The sequence below is a fragment of the Halichoeres trimaculatus genome, unplaced genomic scaffold, assembly GCF_033239565.1.
Source record: "Halichoeres trimaculatus isolate MK-OKI-2021-1 unplaced genomic scaffold, fHalTri1.1 fHalTri1_scaffold_11, whole genome shotgun sequence".
Lineage (NCBI taxonomy): Eukaryota > Metazoa > Chordata > Actinopteri > Labriformes > Labridae > Halichoeres > Halichoeres trimaculatus.
The window spans coordinates 3,453,938-3,474,027 of NW_027437189.1; the positions used below are offsets into that span (position 1 = coordinate 3,453,938).

At 46.2% G+C, this 20,090-nt stretch overlaps 1 protein-coding gene across 1 annotated transcript in view; it reads left to right on the top strand.

Moving 5' to 3' along the window:
* cacna1fb (calcium channel, voltage-dependent, L type, alpha 1F subunit) overlaps positions 1-20,090 on the top strand; it is a 45,348-nt gene that overhangs the window by 7,207 nt on the left and 18,051 nt on the right. The window contains exons 4-21 of the mRNA XM_074682307.1: positions 385-524; positions 3,189-3,340; positions 3,425-3,573; positions 9,652-9,673; positions 11,885-12,081; positions 12,190-12,293; positions 12,394-12,545; positions 14,187-14,261; positions 16,316-16,397; positions 16,498-16,524; positions 16,611-16,771; positions 18,113-18,338; positions 18,422-18,629; positions 18,787-18,907; positions 19,314-19,389; positions 19,482-19,536; positions 19,610-19,667; positions 19,800-19,902. Coding sequence (XP_074538408.1) covers positions 385-524; positions 3,189-3,340; positions 3,425-3,573; positions 9,652-9,673; positions 11,885-12,081; positions 12,190-12,293; positions 12,394-12,545; positions 14,187-14,261; positions 16,316-16,397; positions 16,498-16,524; positions 16,611-16,771; positions 18,113-18,338; positions 18,422-18,629; positions 18,787-18,907; positions 19,314-19,389; positions 19,482-19,536; positions 19,610-19,667; positions 19,800-19,902 — 2,108 coding nt within the window. The remainder of the gene's footprint in view (positions 1-384; positions 525-3,188; positions 3,341-3,424; positions 3,574-9,651; positions 9,674-11,884; positions 12,082-12,189; positions 12,294-12,393; positions 12,546-14,186; positions 14,262-16,315; positions 16,398-16,497; positions 16,525-16,610; positions 16,772-18,112; positions 18,339-18,421; positions 18,630-18,786; positions 18,908-19,313; positions 19,390-19,481; positions 19,537-19,609; positions 19,668-19,799; positions 19,903-20,090) is intronic.

A 20,090-nucleotide genomic window follows, 5' to 3' on the forward strand; every position in this document is an offset into this window, starting at 1 on the left:
GTAATCCTCTGAAATGCTCACAAATTCTCTACATCCACGTTTACCAGGTCACACACACACACACACACACACACACACACACACACAAACACACACACACTCACATACACACACATGTTAGAGAGGTGAAGTGCTGTGTGTGTGTAGCTGTGTTGAAGGATGAAAGGGTTAAAGCATCAGAATCATCACCGCTCTGTTTCAGGAGCAGAGACTTGATTTTTTCTGGAAACTTCAAAGATTCAGAGACATAGATCTGAGTCAAACAGATCAGCTTTTCATGTCACATCCTGCGTTTTGTTTTGTCAGCCTTTCCCTCAGACTCTGGTGGTTCGATGATGTTCAGTCCTGATCCTCATCCTCCTCCTCTTCCTCTCTGTGTTCCAGGAACAAGTGGAGTACGTCTTCCTCATCATCTTCACCATCGAGACCTTCCTGAAGATCCTGGCCTACGGTCTGGTGATGCACCCCAGCTCCTACATCCGCAACGGCTGGAACCTGCTCGACTTTGTCATCGTCATTGTCGGGTGAGCAAACACAAAAACACGCTGTGTGTTCTGGTTCTGCTGAAAAAGGATCTCCTCATCTCCTTTGGGTTAAATCATTCCTTAAATTACAAAATCTCTAAATTTTAGCATTTTTATTCATCATATTTTTCAGAACTGAAACATTTTTCTTCGTATGATTATGAACGTTTTGCTCGGCACGGTTGGTAATCTAACTCAAACTGAGGCTAACCCAGTTTTCTAAAGGGGGGTGAACCACAGCACGAGCAGCTGTAGCTTTGTCGTATAAAGTATTTGATATTAACTTTACTTTAACACCGTCACTAAGACTAAACGTTCATTAATAATACAGTCTATGTAAAACACCAAAAGTAAAAAAAAATTATTACATGTATTCACTTGGGTAAATACACTTAAATTGAATCATGTAGAGGCTTTTGTAGCTTTCAGGTGTTACATTGTGTGTTTTCCTGGCGCTGAAATCAGGAACAAATAAATGTCAGGATATAGTTCTGTCCACATGTTGATGTTTGTGGACCCCTGGTTCTTTGGTAGCTTCAACAAATCAATGTTGAGTCCAACTCTTAATAATTTTATGGTATGTCCACATTTAAACCGGTCTCGTCGTGTTTACTGCCACTCTCCGCAATGCTAAGTGAGGTTTGTTTTTCCACTCAGTCTGACTGAAGTGGGCGCATCCCGTAGGTGAAGTGACGTAGTTCTGTCTATCTTTATGGAGTCGTGCGGGCTGAGCGTCCATAGATTCCATGGCGGTGGAGTGCATTGCCTGTTGTTTTCTCTGTAACAATTATACCTGCTGCCTCCAAGTCTTTCTGGAGCACTTTCAGGGTGGTCCTTGGCTCGTTGAGTACTCTTCTGACTATCTTTCTGACTCCCTGGTCAGAAATCTTCAAGGAGCTCCTGTGCGTGGCCTGTTGATGGTAAGGTGGTGCTTCTTCCACTTGTGAATAATGGCCCCAACGGTGCTGACTGGAATATTCCGGTGCTTTGATATAAGTCTGTAACCAGTTCCATTCTGATGCTGAGCAACAATCAGGTTGTGAATGTCTTCAGAGAGCTCTTTGCCTTTACCCATCATGAGGTGTGAAGCATTTAACTGCTTGGTGAAAAAACACCTTTTTTATAGGACCATCAATTTGCTCTAGCCCAGCTGATGTTGGTTTGCACTAATTGGAAGTTCAAGTAATAATTACTGACAGATTTCAGGTGGTATGGTGCATTTCCTGTCCAAAGTATACAGCCTTTCCATGGTGTGTTCAAGACTTTTTTCCTGTGTTATCGTACTTAATTCACCATAATCATTATTTATGGACCTGAACGTTGGGATTTCTTTTCACGTGTGGATTATTTGAGTTAACACCAATGTCTGGGAGAAATTTTGTTTGAGTTGCAGCTTTGGGAATAAATGTAAAGAGAAAAAAATTGACTCATTCAATACTCATTTTCCCCACTGTATGTGTTAGTTTTATCTATATGTTGTAGTTCTTTTTCCATACACATGTTGTTTCTGTCTGTTCCTGATCTTCCATGTGCGCCTGTGGATCAGGGAGCTCTCTGAACTAATGAGTCCAGATCCTCTTCAGAGCCCAGCTGTCTCTGTCTGATCTGGTTTCTGTCTTTAGTCCTGGTTCTGATGGTGGTCCCTGTGCGTGTTAAACCTCTCGCTGTGTGTGTATGTGTGTGTGTGTGTGTGTGTGTGTGTGTGTGTAGTTGCAGTAAATCAGATCTGACTGTTTTTCTGGCCCATTGTTCTTCTAAATCCAACTTTTCTCTTCAGATCTTGGTTCATTCTTGCTCTTTGGTTTTATGTTGTTGCCCTCTGGTGCTCTGCATGCATGTGTGTGTGTGTGTGTGTGTGTGTGGTTGTGTGTGTGTGTTAAAGAGTAAATCTCTTCCGACTGCGCTTAACTCTGTTCACTCTTTACGTCCTCGTTCCTGTAAACATCCAGTTTCTCTCTGGTTCTGGTTCTTTATCCCGCTCTGGTTCTGGGTTTTTGTTTTCTGGCTCTCTCTGTATTTCTCTGTTTGTGTGAGTGTGTGTGTGTATGTGTGTGTGTTTGTGTGTCAGTAAATGGTGCAGTGAAGTGTGCAGCTCCGTGGTCATTGGAGGAACAGCGCCCGCAGCGACGCCACATTTTCTCTCATTTTGTAGTTTTTGTGATGAGTGTTTGTGACGGCTGATTGTATCAGAGTTCACTGTAAGCAAAGCCTGCTCCACACACACACACACACACACACACACACACACACACACGCTCACACACAGAGCACAGACTTAGCCACACGCTAGCAGATATGGCCTCAGATGTGGAAGCGAGCAGAGGAGACAAAAACATGAAATGTTTGTTTTTATTCTGAGGGAAGCTGTGTTTTCTCTCGGCGCTGAAACAGTTTTTATTCCTGAGTTCACAAAAAAATCACACACTGTAAATCTGATTAATCAGGAAATGAAAACAGCTGACTGTGTTTATGGCGTCCCTCAGGGCTCAGTGTTCGGCCCACTGCTCATCCCAAATTACACCTTCCTCCAGAAACAACGGGCTCAGAGTCAGAGCTCGCACTTTACGCCGATGATACCGTGGTTTCTGATGGTTTCACCTCCAAAAAACACTTTTCTCACTCCCCGGGTCTTCAACGTGTGTTTGTGTTGTTTTGTTCTTGCAGGTTATTCAGTGTCGTCCTGGAAACGATGACTCATAAATCTGGCGAGCAGGCGACGACTCATCACGTCCCGGGGAAACCTGGAGGTCTGGACGTCAAAGCTCTGAGAGCCTTCAGGGTCCTGAGGCCCCTCAGACTGGTCTCTGGAGTCCCCAGTGAGTCTACTAAACTGAGCGTGCTCCCTTTGTGTGTGTGTGTGTGTGTGTGTGTGTGTGTGTGTGTAACCCTCTCTCTGTCAGGTTTACAGATCGTGTTGAACTCCATCATGAAGGCCATGGTTCCTCTGCTCCACATCGCTCTGCTCGTCCTCTTCGTCATCATCATCTACGCCATCATCGGCCTCGAGCTCTTCATCGGGCGCATGCACCGGACGTGTTACTGGATCGGAGCAGGTACACGCACCAGACAACCGGACTCGAGTCGCAAATTTGTTGACTTATAACTCGACTCGACTTGAGGGTAAAAAACTTGAGACGATGACTTCAGACTCGAGTCGACTTGAGACGAGCTGAGTCAGGCAGCTCGTAGCATATTTGCCACTCTATATCTTCACACTTTTATTGATTTATTGATTGGTTGATTGGAGACAGGTGTGTAGCCAGATCACAAGCAGCCAATGGGCACACACAACACAGTGCGGCTGTTAGCTAATAACAGCGACTGCCCCCAAGCCTGTAGCTAGTTCTGCTGCTCCAAAAGTCGAGCAGTTTGCGTTTAAAAACTTCCACTCGAATGGAAAAAGGAGGAACACGCAAGATATGCTACACTAAAATAGACAAAAAAGAGGGAACGTCCAACTTTATCCACCGTTTAAAGACTGCACACAAAGCTAAGGAAGTAAAACCAAGCTAACACTGTTAGTTTCACTCCCCACTGTCACAAACGTCGATACGAGCTACTGTAGCCTTGTCGTCTTCAACACTTCATCACTCTTCATCACAAACATTCAGTCGAGACTCGTCAGCAGAGGAAATACCTTCCACCATAAACCTTTATTCCCTCTCATTTTGCCTCTGATAAGTTTTTCCTTTGGCTATAGCTGCATTTAGTCCACTCTTTTATTCTTTAGGAAGGTGGGTAAAGGACCCTATGCCAGCAAAACAAATGCACTTGGCCAGGAACTACAGGCAGCTAAATTAGTGCCTGATGATAAATGACATATCAAAATAAAATTATACCTCTCCATTATAATATTAACATATATGCTTAATTCAAGCAGAGCTGCAGAATAATGTGATGGTATCTTTGGACATTAACTTAAGAAAGATAGGTTTCTTTCTTCAAGATATTAACCTAAGATATAACCAATGACTGGACTCCACAAGTTTGTGACTTGAATCGACTTAAACTGTAAACCTTGAGTTGACTTGAGTTGACTTTGTTACGCCCGGCTCTCAGGCGCACCAAAGGAAGGAGACAACTCCAAGGTTTAAACCGGTTTACGTTTCTTTTTATTATTTAAAAAGCAAAAGTCCATCATATCTCCTCTGGAATCAGAGCTACTCGGCGCAGCCGCGCAGAGACATCCAGAACGACGACCACGTCCACACACAAGAGAGCCCAATCTCCCCCTGCAGGCTCGAAGAAATAGGAGGCCCAACCCTCACACTGGCCAGGTGTTTCGGGTTGCTCCATCATGCATGTTCCGCCTACTCCAGACGTCACCTATGAGAGAGAGCAGGGCAGCTCAACAGTGCCACACAAGCATGGACGGCTTCATGGGCCGTCACACCCCCCCTCATGAAGACAGGGTCCCAAAGGGAACCGTAATGTAACCCATGTGGTTTAACCCTATGAAAAATGCAGGACAAAAACACAGGAAAAAAACAAAAACACCTCACCGCATCCATCTGGGGTCTCCTCGACACTCCCATCCTCCTCAGCAACTGGATCCTGGAAGCATTTAAGAGCAGGAAGGAATGCCTAGGAAACCCTGACAGAGCGGAATAAAAATAAACACAAACTCATTCCTGAGGAGCCCGGGACAGCGCATCTGCAACTACGTTGTCCCGCCCCTTAATGTGGCAGATTTTAAGACTATAAGACTGCAGGAACAGAGCCCAACGTACAAGCCTCCGGTTTGGACTCTGTAAAGAACTTAAAAATGTTAGAGGGTTATGGTCTGTAAACACCACCACTGGACCAGAGCTGACATAAACATGGAAGTGTTGCAATGCTAACACTAGAGCCAGTGTCTCCTTCTCTATCACAGAATAGTTCAGTTGATGTTTGTTAAACTTCCTGGAAAAGAAACACACAGGCCTATCCACGCCCAGGTCGTCAGGCTGCAGCAACACTGCCCCCGCCCCCACATGACTTGCGTCAACTTCCAACCTGAACTCCCGATCCCATTTTGGAGCTGAAAGAACAGGAGAAGTACAAATCAATGTTTTCACACTCTCAAATGCAGCTTGACACTCAGGTGTCCACACATACTTCACAGAGGACTTCAACAGATTTGTCAGGGGAGCCACAACAGTAGAAAAGTTCCTACAAAAGGATCTATAGTAGCCCACTAGCCCCAAAAACCGCATGAGAGCCTTCTTTGTCAAAGGAGGGGCGTAGTTATCAACAGCCTGCACCTTAACACGCACGGGACACACATTACCTTGACCCACCATTCTCCCCAGATAGGTCACCGTAGCCTTAGCGAACTCGCACTTTGCAAGATTTACCGTCAAATTCGCATCAGCTAAAGAGGCAAACAGCTTGTTAATGCGTTCAAGATGGGTATTCCAATCATCAGAATAGATAACAACATCATCTAAATACACTGAACAACCTTCCAACCCTTTCACTACCATATTCATGAGGCGCTGGAAAGTTGCGGGTGCATTTCGCAGACCAAAAGGCATTACAGAATATGAATACAAACCAGAGGGTGTGATGAAGGCTGCAATCTCTTGAGCTCTGGCTGATAACGGCACCTGCCAATATCCCTTCAAGAGGTCGAATTTACTGACATATTTAGCAGAACCGACAAGATCAATACAGTCCTCTATCCGAGGGAGTGGAAAAGAATCAGGCTTGGTCACACTGTTCACTTTGCGAAAATCAGAACAAAACCTGGGTGTGTTGTCAGATTTTGGGACAAGAAGACAGGGTGACGCCCAACTAGAAGAGGACGGCTGTGCTATATCATTATCCAGCATGTACTGTACCTCTGCATCCAGAAATTTGCGCTTCTCTGGATGAACACGATAAAACCTCTGTCTGATGGGTTTGCAATCACCAACATCTATGTCATGTTCAATAAGGTGCGTGCGGGTGGGCGTGTCTTGAAACAAACATGGATAGCTCTTGATAAGCTCAATCAAATCCTTCTGCTTCAACACATCTAAATGGGAAAGCAGCTGGTCAAGTTTCTCTAAAGACTCTGAGTTTTTTAGCCGGCCACACAACTCCATCTCATCAGGCTCCCGAACATCCTCACTCACCTGTGCTGCCTCAACCAGATGAGACCCTGACACTGCCATGCAGGCTGGATGGACACCCTCTGCACCCCCACTCTCACTCTCTGACTGTCGTTTAGATGACTGATAGGGCTTAAGCAGATTAACATGACAGAGCTGAGTATGTGACTTTCTATCCGGAGTAGCAATCACATAGTTCTGCTCTGACAGTTGCTCCATCACTGTGTAAGGACCTAAAAACTTGGCCTGGAAGGGAGACGTCACAAGGGGTAGCAAAGCTAGCACCTGATCGCCTGGAAGGAACACTCGCTTCTCTGCATGACGGTCAAAAAGCTTCTTCATCTTCCCTTGGGCCGCAACCAGCTTCTCCCGAGCCACCTCCTGAGCCCGATACAGCCTATACCTGAAGCCATTTACATACTCTATCAGGTTCTGGGGAGGTGGAGCATCAGTCCAGCCGTCTTGCACCAAGGCCAAAGGCCCCCGAACCTTGTGACCGAACACAAGGTCGTTTGGACTGAACCCAGTGCTCTCCTGGACCACCTCACGAGCTGACAAAAGTAACCAGGGCAAGCCTTCCTCCCAGTCTCGGTTCATCTGCACACAGTATGCCCTCAACATTGACTTTAGCGTCTGATGGAAGCGCTCTAAGGCTCCCTGGCTCTGTGGATGGTATGCGGATGCCTGATTGTGAGCGACCTGCAACTGTTTTAGCACCTGTGCAAACAAACGTGACGAGAAATTCGACCCCTGGTCAGATTGGATCACCCTGGGAATACCAAACACAGAAACAAACTGTGTTAAGGCACGCACAATAGCTCTAGCTGTGATTGTTCTTAAGGGATAAGCAGCAGGGTATCTGGTATTTTGGCACATTACAGTCAAAAGGTATTTGGCACCTGATTTAGAAGGCGGCAACGGACCCACGCAGTCAATTATGAGATGCTCAAATGGCTGTCCTATTGCTGGGATTGGACACAAGGGTGCTGGGCTAATACCCTGATTGGGTTTACCTGTTACCTGACACACATGACACGACTTGAGGTAAGAGGAAACATCACGTTTAAGTTTAGGCCAGAAGAAGTACTTCAAGATGCGGTCATAGGTCTTCCTTACTCCTAAATGGCCAGACTGGTCATGAGAAATTTTTAACACCACATCGCGGAGCTTAGACGGCACCACCACCTGGTACATAGGTTCACCGACAAAGTCCTCCCATTGTGGCACCCATTTCCTCATCAAGACCTCATCCTTCACAAAGTAACACTGTGCATGATTTTTCACCTCACCAACGGGCTGCGCCACCTCCCACAAGGGCCTCAAAGACTCATCCCCTCGCTGCTCCAACACCAGATCACTGCGAGACACAAACCAAGGAGCATCAACACTTAACACATCAACATCCAGAGAAAAGTCTCCATTTGTACCACCTGCTTCCTTTGACTGAGCCTTTGCCATTGCCCGTGTCACTGCACACGCAGCAAAGACACCTGGAATCTCACTTCCACTCTCTTCAGGCACCTTCCTTATCAGGGGTGTAGGAGCAATCACAGGAAGGGTTGCTCCCTGGTTGGAGCACCCCTGACCACCAGCAGAAGAGTGGATTGGAGCAGGGCACCGCTTGTCCGACCACACCTGGCTTCCTGCAATGTCATTACCCAAAATCAGCTGGATGCCCTCCAGAGGCAGCGCAGGCCGCACCGCAACTGCAACTTCACCCTGAAACAACTCACAGGACAACCACATTTTATGCTGGGGAACACACAAAATTTCCATTCCCATGCCCCGCACCGGAATACAAGCCCCTGTTCTACTCACATCAGAAAAAGGTAAGGTAGATGCAACAATGAAAGAGTCGAACGCACCAGTGTCTCTCAATATCTGTACAGCTACCTGTTCTCCTCCCTCCACCAGAGACACAGAGCCTTCTCTAATGAAGGGCAGGTAAGAAGTGAGCTCCTGACAACTTACCGCAGGTCTCGACTCCCCCCCAGTGACACCTTTCAGCTGCCCAGCCACTGGCGCTGCACACATGACTGGCTTGGGATTTACAGAAGCTCCAGCTTGCTTCTGCCTAGATTTGAGAGCAAAGCAGTCTCGTTTTATATGACCCTTTCTTTGACAGAAGTGACAAATTTTATCACACTCACGAACTCCACGTTCTTTCCCATGGTCGGCTCCCCAGTTCCCCCCTGGGCGGGAGGACCAGGCCCCCACAGCCGACTGACGTCCTCTGTGCGCCCCTGCACTCTGCGCACTGGCATGCCAGGACTCTCCACCATGTGTCAGAGTGTAGTCATCTGCCAAGGCAGCAGCCTCAGCCGCAGTCTTAACCCTACTCTCGCTGATGTAGACCGCAATTGCCTCGGGTACAGAGTTTTTAAACTGTTCCAAGATTAGTAGATCGCGCAGATCCTCATAACTGTGGACATCTGAAGCAGCACACCAACGATCGAACTGTGCTGACAGGTCACGCGCAAATTCAAGGTGGGACTTACTACCTCTCTTCCAGCCGCGGAACCGCTGACGATAGGCCTCCGGCACTAACTCGTACGCCTTAAGAACGGCAGACTTCACCGCGTCGTAAGTGAGCTCCCCCCTGCTACTTAAAGCCGAGAAAGCTTCCTGAGCTCTGCCGGTCAACACGCATTGTAACATTAGTGTGCACACAGGATCACTCCACTCTCTTAAACTCGCCAAACGCTCAAACAAAACAAAAAACGTTTCAGGATCCCCCTCGTCAAATTTAGGTACGAGCCTCAAATCCCCTAACTCATCGCGCTTCGCAACACCATTAGAGAGAGTCGGACCGTCACTCAGCAACACCTCTGTTCCAACTTTTCCGTCGCCAATTAACGCAAGCTTCTGTCTCTGCAGCTCAATCTTAGCCTGCTCCGTCTCCTGTCGCAACTTCTCCACTGCTATGAACTTTTCCTGCCTCAGCCTTTCCACTTCTACTTCCTTTTGCGTCTCTAGTGTTATTTGTAAACGCATTAATTCTTTCTGTTGCTCGAATGTTAACCCCGTTGCGGGCCCTGATACCTGTGGGAAAGGAGGGACATCCTTACCGGCAGCGCCAAGTTCAGCTTTTCCAGCACCCAGGACTCCCATTTTTTCCAAACCGGATTTTAAACTCGCTTTCACCGTCTCTACATTACGCCGTCTGTCCCCGACATCGATCGCAAAGTGATCAACTATTTTAATTAACTCATCCTTAGAGCAATCATCCAGAAAACTCTCATCCGGCGCGTCAACGAAAGCTTTTACCACAGGATCCATTTTCAAACAAACAAAGCACACTACGAGAACTGAGAACTGTTAAGTGTAGGTACGTACTGCGTGCACCAAGCATGAACTGCCTCCACCGGAGTTTCCCCCTGTCTGACTGCCTAACCGGAATCTGACTAGCTCACTCCCCCCTAGTCTTCATGAGGCGTGGCGGTGGGTAATTACGCACTGCAGCCCGGTGGCCCGAGAGAGGATCCCGGTGATGTTCACCCCCCTCGAAACCACGGATGTGCTCCCGAGCGGCGGTAGGAAAAAGGGAAAGGGATGCTCTCAACCACCGTACCTCAACACTACCAAGCCCCCCCCGACGAATCCCAAAGGAGAGACGCCGCTTAGACCTACCTGGGGAAACACCGACAGGTAACGCGCGCACACAAAAGCACACACACTACACTTACCTTCTCCAAATCTCCGTAGAAAGAAACACCGCACCGGTCCTGTTGATTCCAAAAAAAAAAAATGAACGGGTTGGTTATCACAATTTTAAACCTTAGCGCGTCCCCCTAAGCGCATTACGCATGCTGGCACAGCAAGACAATCAGCTGAAGTGAGCCTCCACACACCGGAGCGCAATCACTCACTACCTGCAGCAGAGGAAATCCCAGGGAATGACGTCACACACACACCGGAGCCTAATCTCCCTCTCCCGCGTGCAACATAATTACCTAATCACACTGACGCACTAATTTATCCCTTCGAAATCAAAAGACGAGCCCCCAATTTGTTACGCCCGGCTCTCAGGCGCACCAAAGGAAGGAGACAACTCCAAGGTTTAAACCGGTTTACGTTTCTTTTTATTATTTAAAAAGCAAAAGTCCATCATATCTCCTCTGGAATCAGAGCTACTCGGCGCAGCCGCGCAGAGACATCCAGAACGACGACCACGTCCACACACAAGAGAGCCCAATCTCCCCCTGCAGGCTCGAAGAAATAGGAGGCCCAACCCTCACACTGGCCAGGTGTTTCGGGTTGCTCCATCATGCATGTTCCGCCTACTCCAGACGTCACCTATGAGAGAGAGCAGGGCAGCTCAACAGTGCCACACAAGCATGGACGGCTTCATGGGCCGTCACAACTTAAATTAACCTTGTGTCTTGAGTCTTCTTGAATTGACAACCTTGTGACTTGAGACAACTTAAATTAACCACCTTGTGACTTTTTGCAACTTGAATTGACAACCTCATGACTTGAGTCGACTTATAATGAAACCATGTGACTTGAGGTGACTTGAACTGACAACCTTGTGATTTGTGTCCACTTGAATTGACAACCATGTGACTTGAGACAACTAAACTAAACAACCTTGTTACTCAGGACGACGTTGATTTGACAAGCCGTTGGTCTTGAGTTGACTTAAATTGACCACCATGTGACTTGAGACGACTTGACAACCTCCTGACTTTGGTCAACTTAACAAGAAAACCTTGTGACTTGAGTTGACGTGAATTGACAACCTTGTTGCTTGAGTCAACTTAAATTGACTACCTTGTAACTCGAGTCTTCTTGAATTGACAACCTTTGTGACCTGAGTCAAATTGAATTGACAACCTTGTGACTTGAATCAACTTGAATCTACAACCTTGAGTTGAGTTGACTTAAATTAACCTGGTGACTTGAGTAAACTTGAGTTGACAACCTTGTGACTTAAATCTACTTGATTTGACTACCTTGTGACCTGAGTCGGCCTGAATTGACTGCCATGTGACTTGAATCGACTTAAACTGACAAACTTGAGCTGACTTGAGTTGACTTAAATTAATCTAGTGACTTGAGTCGACTTGAATTGAAAAACTTTGTGACTGGACTTGATATGACTTGCCCTGAACAGAAAAACTTGGGACTTGCATGAGACTTGGACCAGATGACTTGCTTTCAGCTTGGGACTTGGGTCGGAGGGACTCGTACAAATGTCTGACATAAGTGTCACTGAAAGAAAGAGCTTTGTGTTCAGTAAATCGAACGATGTGGCGTCGTTCTTCACTTCTTCTTGACCTCCAGATAACTTTGTTGAGGACGACCCGGTGCCGTGTGCGTTTGCCGGTCATGGCCGTCAGTGCGTCATTAACGGCAGCGAGTGTCGAGGGAGGTGGGAGGGTCCAAACGGAGGAATCACAAACTTCGACAACTTCTTCTTCGCCATGCTGACTGTGTTCCAGTGCATCACCATGGAGGGCTGGACTGACGTCCTGTACTGGGTGAGAGACTCAGAGACGGACCAATCAGGAGCCAGGTGGTCCTCAGAGGTTGACCCCTGACCCTCTGGTTCACTGATCACTCTCCACCTGCTCTCTGTGTTTCTGCAGATGAACGACGCCATCGGCTTCGAGCTGCCCTGGGTTTACTTTGTCAGTTTGGTCATCTTCGGTTCGTTCTTCGTTCTCAACCTGGTTCTGGGAGTCCTCAGCGGGTCGGTTCTCTGTCCAGACACTCACACTCTGAAACTCTCTGACTGGAAAACCAGACTAAAGCTGTTTTAACGCTGTGTGAACGCTGTTTGCTCGCTGCAGAGAGTTCAGTAAGGAGAGGGAGAAGGCGAAGGCTCGCGGAGACTTCCAGAAGCTGCGGGAGAAGCAGCAGATGGAGGAGGATCTGTGCGGGTACATGGACTGGATCACTCAGGCCGAGGACATGGATGAGCTGGACGAGGACGGGAACCCCCGTAAGAAACTGATCGATTTGTCTGAGTCTGACATTTTCATTTAGAGCCGTTAATTCATCCCTCATTCATTAAAACCTCATTTAGTCACAATAAGCTAATGGACCTCAATTAATGGAGCCAATTAAACATCGTTAGCGAGCAGAGAGCTTAATGAGGTAGAGAGCCATTAGACGAAGAGCAGAGACATCTTCTCTAGCAGGATAAAGAGGCGGGAAAAGAGGAAGAGGAGGAAAACTACAGAGATAAACTGAGGCTCAGCTCTGTTCTCATATCCCTCCATGAGATTTATCATTTTACCGAACATTTGAGGCCTGAGAGACAAAGAGGGAGAAACCACAAGATAGGATTCCGGTATAACAAGATCCTAACGAAAGAATTAGATCATAGAGATTAAATGAGACAAGAGGAATGTAAGAAAAGTGATTGAATGAGATCAAAGTAATGAGATATGAAAAATAAATGAGATGACAGAATGTATTGATAGTAGTTTAGTAATGACTAAATGACATCAGCTTTATTAAGTGAGATCAAAAGGAATGAGATCAAAGTGATAAAATGAGATCGGGGTATAAGATCAAAAGAATAGGCTCAAAATAATTGGATGAGATCAAAGGAATGAACAAATAATTCAGATCAAAGTGACTGAATGAGATTTAAAAAATGGAGATATAAGGAATGGGATCAAAGTTAGTGAATAAGTTCAAAAGAAAAAAAATACGACCAGAGGAACAGAAGAAGATCAAAGGGATAAGATCAAAGGAATGAGAACAGAGCGATAGAATGAGATCAAAGTGGTTAAATGAGATTTTAAAATTTGATCAAAGGAACAAAAAAAAAGATCAAAGCAATGAGATCAAAGTTGTTGGATAAGATTAAAGGGATGAGATCAAAGTGATAAAATGAGATTAAAGCAATGATATTAAAGTTGTTGGATGAGATCAAAGGGATAAGATTAAAGTGGTAGAACAAGATCAAAGCAATGAGATCAAAGTGGTTGGATGAGATCAAAGGGATACAATCAAAGTGATCAAATGAGATCTAAGCCATGAGGTCTAAGTGGTTTGATGAGATCAAAGGAATGAGATCAAAGTAGTTGGATGAGATCAAAGAAATGCCACTATGGTGGTAAAATGAGATTAAAGGAAAGAGATGAAAGTGATAAAATGAGATTTTAGCAATGAGTTGTAAGTGGTTAAATGAGATCTGAAAATTAGATCAGAGGAAAAAATAAGATCAAAGGAATGACATCAAGATGGTTAAATAAGATCAAAGCGATGGAATGACATCATAGTAATAGGATCTAAGAGGACAAATGAGATCATTGAGCGATATTAGAGGGATTGAATGAGAGAAAATAAATGAGAATGTTTTGAACTTCATCTCACTAAGATGTATTTTATCAGCAGTTGTATATATTTTGACTTCTTTTTTAAAGATATGACTGAAGCTGTGGGTTCGAGCATTTCTCTGTGCCGATCCAAAACTTGTTTTTTTTTCTGTTGGACGTTAAGAGGCAGGATTGTGCAGAGCGATATTTTTTCTGTTTTAGTCTCTGTTTGTCTGCAGTAATGAAATGTGAAACAGCTCCTGATAAATTGGTGCACGCTGTAATCTCTCTGTGTTTCTCTTTCCCTCCGTCAGGTCCGTCTCTGGGCGATCTGTCGGATAAGAAGCGAGGGAAGTTCGGTTGGTTCAGTCACTCAAATGAAACACACGGTGAGGCCTGATCTTTATGATAAGACGCGCTACATCAGCCCTGTTTAGAATATCTCTCACACACTGTGAGATCTGTGTGTGTGTGTGTGTGTGTGTGTGTGTGTGTGTTCCCTTCAGTCTAAATGTAGAAGTCTCTGTCCCGTTAATATCTGGGTCTCTGTCGGAGCTCATATCTCTCTGACCCTGATTCTCATCACGAGCTGTTTCTCTCTGTGTCACTTCATCACAGCGTCTCTCACGCTCACATGTTTGTGTATTTATCTCAACATCAGGACAGAACAGAGAGAACCAGACCCTGTTCTCCGGGAGACGGGGATCTGAGGAGAGGAAGAGTTAACTAATGGTCTGAAATTAGAAAAAGGATGAAATCAATCAAGACCAAATAAGGAAAATATACACTTATCAAAACACAGACCTGCATGATGAGGATGATATTCAACGATAATAAAGATTTTTAACACGTGTTGGTCAGGTATATGAATTAAACACCTGTCACACAGACTGCTCCCCCTGGTGGCCGGCTGCAGTATAGGTAAAAAAATCCATCTCCCCAGTCATTCCAGATGGGCTGTGGTCAAACTTTAAAAAATTAATACACCTGGTAGAAATGTTTCTCACATCTGATTGTTGTGGTGGTTTGGAGATATCATTTGGCTGTCTTGTATTCAGGTCCTTTTATATCTGAGAAGTTTCGTTTTCATTAGTTATACGAGGTTAAAGACCAGGTTTTACGTCACATTTAACGATGATTGTCAGCTGCTGTTCTTGTATTTTTTGGGGGATTGTAAAATACGTCGGGAGGTAGAGTCAAGAAGAGATTAGACTCTCGAAAGAAAACAAATAATTAATATTTTTGTCACCCAGCTCCACTCAGATTCTCCCAGAATCCCTCACAGTCTTACCCTACAGGTTAGACCAGGGGTGGGCAAACTTTTTGATTGGTGGGCCACGATGGGTTCTGACATTTGACAAAGGGGCCGGACCAGGAGCAGATGGATAGAGTGCTTTGGTAACTAACAGGGTATCATTCGCTCATTCCATATCCGTTTTAGAATCCAAAATCAGAAAACAGATAACGACTTATTATTCAATTTTTCGTTTTCAAATCAAAAATCAGAAAACAAATAACGGTCTATTTTTCACTGTTTTGATTTTGTTTTGAAATTAAAATTAGAATATGAGAGAATGGAATTATGATGGGATTTTGAATCCGTGTATGGTCCGTTCTTTCGTTATTCTGTTTCAAAACAAAATTTAAAAAAACTGACTTGTTTTTTGTTTTTCTGTTTTAAAACCAAAATGGAAAAACGGAATTACAGAAAAACAGAAAAACACATTTTTTTTCTGTCCTGGTTTTAAAAATGAAAAAACAAAAAATAATAAAAGATTGTGTCAAAATTGTTTGTGTGATATTTTGATATTAAATGTGAACTCTCTATATAGAAAACATCAGAATTGCAGGGAAAATAAAACATTAACAAGGTTTATTCATTTAATTTTTTCAAGTTCGGCGGGCCGGATTAAAACGTTTAACGGGCCGTAGTTTGCCCATGCCTGGGTTAGACCCAAAAAGAGCAGGACTTAGGATGGATCCTTGTGGGACGCCAGAGTTATGACTCAAACTGGGGTCTTTAAAACCTCTGACCAATCCTCCAAACATCCTGACTTTGGAGGATAAAGGTTGATTTATGCTCGACAGGTTGGCTACGCCCCCTTGCGCGGTCCTTTTCATGTGGAAAATTTCCGCGCCATGCACACTTGAAAATTTCTAACCCACCAGATGGAGACACCAACAAGATAGCGCAGAAGTACAGGCGAAGTGGAGATCCAGGGGGAAGCCAGCTGTTCAGTACTCTGGTAGACGTACGTTTGTGATACACCGCCCCCTGCAGTTTGGGAATGGAACCAACTGACGCCATTCTCTTGCGCAGTTCTCATGTTTCTTATTTTCATGTGTCACCTTTCGACCTCTTTGAGCCAGACCTGACAAATCCTGACCTTAGACTGATCCCTAACAGCTTAATGACCTCTTTACCTCTGTGTGTGTCCATCAGCGAGTCTTCCTGCCAGCGAAACGGCGTCTGAGAACACGGAGAACATCGATGAGGAACACACCAACTGCTGCCAAACCTGCTGGTAACACACACACACACTCACACACTCACACACACATGGACACACAGATTGAATGCAGTGTGCCAGTTCTCGGTTTACCAACCTGTGTGTTTGTTTTCAGCTCTAAGATGATGAAGATCGGCTGCTGGTGAGTCACCTACCGTCACGTAAAGTCACTTCCTGTTTCTCAGACCTCCACTCATTAACACCCACCCCTCTCTGTTTCTTTCTCAGTCGGACATTGCGTCGGTGGAATCGAGTCTGTCGTAGGAACTGTCGCACTGCCGTCAAATCAGTGACATTTTATTGGTTGGTTCTGCTGCTGGTGTTCCTCAACACGTCCCTCAGCGCCTCGGAGCACTACAACCAGCCGGACTGGCTCACACAGGTCCAAGGTAAGGTCCCACCTGTACGACAGACCGAAGACCCAGTTCTCCATGTACGAAAAATGTTTGAAACAATGTTACTGTCACTGCTCACAAACTTCCGTACATCCTTCACTTTGGCATTGTAGTTAAATAAAACATCCACCAGGGGGAGGTATCCCAGATTAAAAAAGTTATGACGACGAAACTCAAAAACAAGCATGGCGACTGTGGAGGAGGTATCAACGATGGTCCACTTGCATAGAAGACAAAAACAGAAGCAGCGTTGTAGCAGGAAGTGTTTGGTGAGGCTGTTAAATACATTGCAAAAGTTTCGCCATTGCTGTTTCTTCTTTGTCTCACTAAAGCCTTATATTGGGTAGTAACAGCAACACTGCCCCCACGGTATCTAGTGGTACTGCTCCGTTTGGTCCGTATCTGTAAGCTTCATGGAAACGTGCAAAAATATAAACAAAATGAACACAGAGCACAGACAGAAGACTCTGGTTGATCCGTATCCGTACGTAACGTTGAGCATCAGGGGTCTTTACACTTAAGCCCTGATTGCCCCATGCGGTCCGGTACGGATCAGTACAGTTTGGTATGGGCTGGATCAGCAAAGCCTGATCTGTTGGCATTTCCCCAGATGACCGTGTCCTTGGTGGTAGGCGGCGTGTAAGACGATAGCCGCGTCAGCTACGTAATAGTGTGACGTTAGCAGCACGACACACAGTACACTGCTAATAAATCCAACGAAGAAGAAAAACGTGACGCAGTAAACAAAGAGCAACAATGGAAGACATCCAGTGATTGGCATGTGGCTCTTTGATACAAAGAACAATCAAGCTTTGTTTCAGAGAAGACTGTGTGCCGCCAGGAGAAATACAGCAGCCGCTGTCACACAGGAAGTGACGATTCTTTCCACTAATCAACAGACTTTAGCGTTGCTAGCTCCACCTTCTGGGATTGGGTCGGTTTAGTCTGGCCCCCCAACAGAAGGGTCCCTAAAAATGGCATGGCTTGTCTTGGTTATTTGGTGATCCGTCCCAGGTTTAGTTAGTGGAAACACCCCGAAATGTGTGCCGTACCGAAGCGGACTGAACTGAACCACTTGGTGGAAACGGGGCTTTAGAAGATCCTGCTGGAGTTGGACCAACAGATTGCAGTGTTTCTAGTTCCACCTTCTGAGGCAGTAGGGTACCACAAAGTGGGACGGTATGGGTTGGTAATTTGGGGACCTGTCCCAGTTGTTGTCAAATGAAATGCCATAAAATGTGTACCGTGCCACAATGAACAGCTTGGTGGGAACGAGGTACTGGCTAATGCTCGTTGGTGTTGATCCTCTGTCTGTACCTCTGTGTGTCTGCGCAGACATCGCCAACAAGGTGCTGCTGTCGCTCTTCACCGTGGAGATGTTGCTGAAGATGTACAGTCTGGGTCTGGCTCATTACTTCGTGGCGTTCTTTAACCGCTTCGACTGCTTCGTGGTGTGCGGCGGCATCATGGAGACCATCCTGGTGGAGCTGGAGATCATGCCTCCTCTGGGGATCTCGGTGCTGCGCTGCGTCCGCCTCCTCAGGATCTTCAAAGTGACCCGGTGAGACAGCACACATGAGACAGGTAACATCTCACCCACCCACCCCTTCCTTCGTCCTCTGATGTCACTGTGATTCTGCGCAGCCATTGGACCGCTCTGTCCAACCTGGTGGCGTCTCTGCTGAACTCCATGAAGTCCATCGCCTCCCTGCTGCTGCTGCTCTTCCTCTTCCTCATCATCTTCGCTCTGCTCGGCATGCAGCTGTTTGGAGGGAAGTTCAACTTTGACGAGACGCAGACCAAACGTAGCACCTTCGACGCCTTCCCGCAGGCGCTGCTCACCTGTTTCCAGGTAACCACAGAGGGTTTGAGGGGGTGGGGGTTGACTTAGAGCCCCCTGGTGGCCATCTGGCTCCTGGTTTCATCCTGTTATCACATTACTGTAAAAGACTGTGACTCCTAATTGGAGATCGCTAGCGCCCCCTGCTGATTTCTGACTCTATGTGCAGATCCTGACCGGAGAGGACTGGAACGTGGTGATGTATGACGGCATCATGGCGTATGGCGGCCCAGTGTTTCCTGGGATGATTGTCTGCGTATACTTCGTCATCCTCTTCATCTGCGGTAACTGTATCCTTCATACGACTCAGCAGCGCCCCCTGCTGGTTTATGAAGTCTATTGACAGCAGTCACTCTGTTAAAATGCGAACTCAAACCTGAATTTTGTTCACATAGAAAAAGTCAGAGAGGCGGGTCATTAACCTTCTTGCTAACAGCTACAGGGTGACCGCCTGTCAGTCAAGTTAGCCACGCCCCCAAAAATGAAAAACATACATCTTGAAATCTTAAAAACTTCGTAAGTCTCATTAAAGACTTAAATCACGCTTTGAACCAGGCTGTGGCAAAGATCGGCTTTTTGAATGGATGTGTATGTGGTTTTAGCTGTTTCTGCACCCAGCCTCTAGTGGACACTCAGGGAACTGCAGCTTTTTGGCGCTGTGGGTCAGCATTGTTTGATGTCCTCAACCTGTGTCAGACATCCTGCTGAACGTCTTCTTGGCTATCGCTGTGGACAACCTGGCAGGAGGAGACGGAGACGACAAGAAGGAGGAGTAAGTGAAGGAGGGAAAAGGCGTGACGATAAGTTAAACAGGAAGTAAAGAGAGTGATGTCATACGGCTAAATTTCATGTCGTTTTCTGCAGGAAGAAGACGGAGGAAGGCGAGGAGGGCGAGGCTGGAGCAGAGGGAGAAGTGAAGGTAAACTTGGAGTCTGAGTTTATCGTGAAACACCGACAGGAGTCCGTCAGAGTGACGATGTTTGTGTTTGTAGGTGGAGGTGGACGAGGACACTGAGTACGAGGAGGAGGAGATTCCTGAGGGCGAGGACGGTCAGTCAGGAGCACGATGAAGGAGAGGTGATCAAAACATCTCTCACAGCTGAAACTTGATCTCTCTCCTTTTCCTCCCATCCTCTCTCCTGCTCTCCTCCTTTCCTTTCCTCCTCTCCTCTCCTCTTTCAGACGGAGCAGTCCAGCTGAACCTAGCAGACCTGGCTCCTCCTAAAGAAAAGGTTCTCCCAATCCCAGAAGGCAGTGCGTTCTTCTGCCTCAGCAAGACCAACCCGTAAGTCCCCTCTTACCATTAGCATTAGCATTAGCCTCAGTAAGGCACACCTGTGAGCCCCCATTTTTCTGTTAGCATAAGCCTTAGGGAGACCAATTTGTGAGTCCCCCTCTTATTGCTAGCATTAGCCTCAGTAAGTCCAACCTGTGAGCCGCCATATTACTGTAAGCATTAGCATTAGCCTCAGA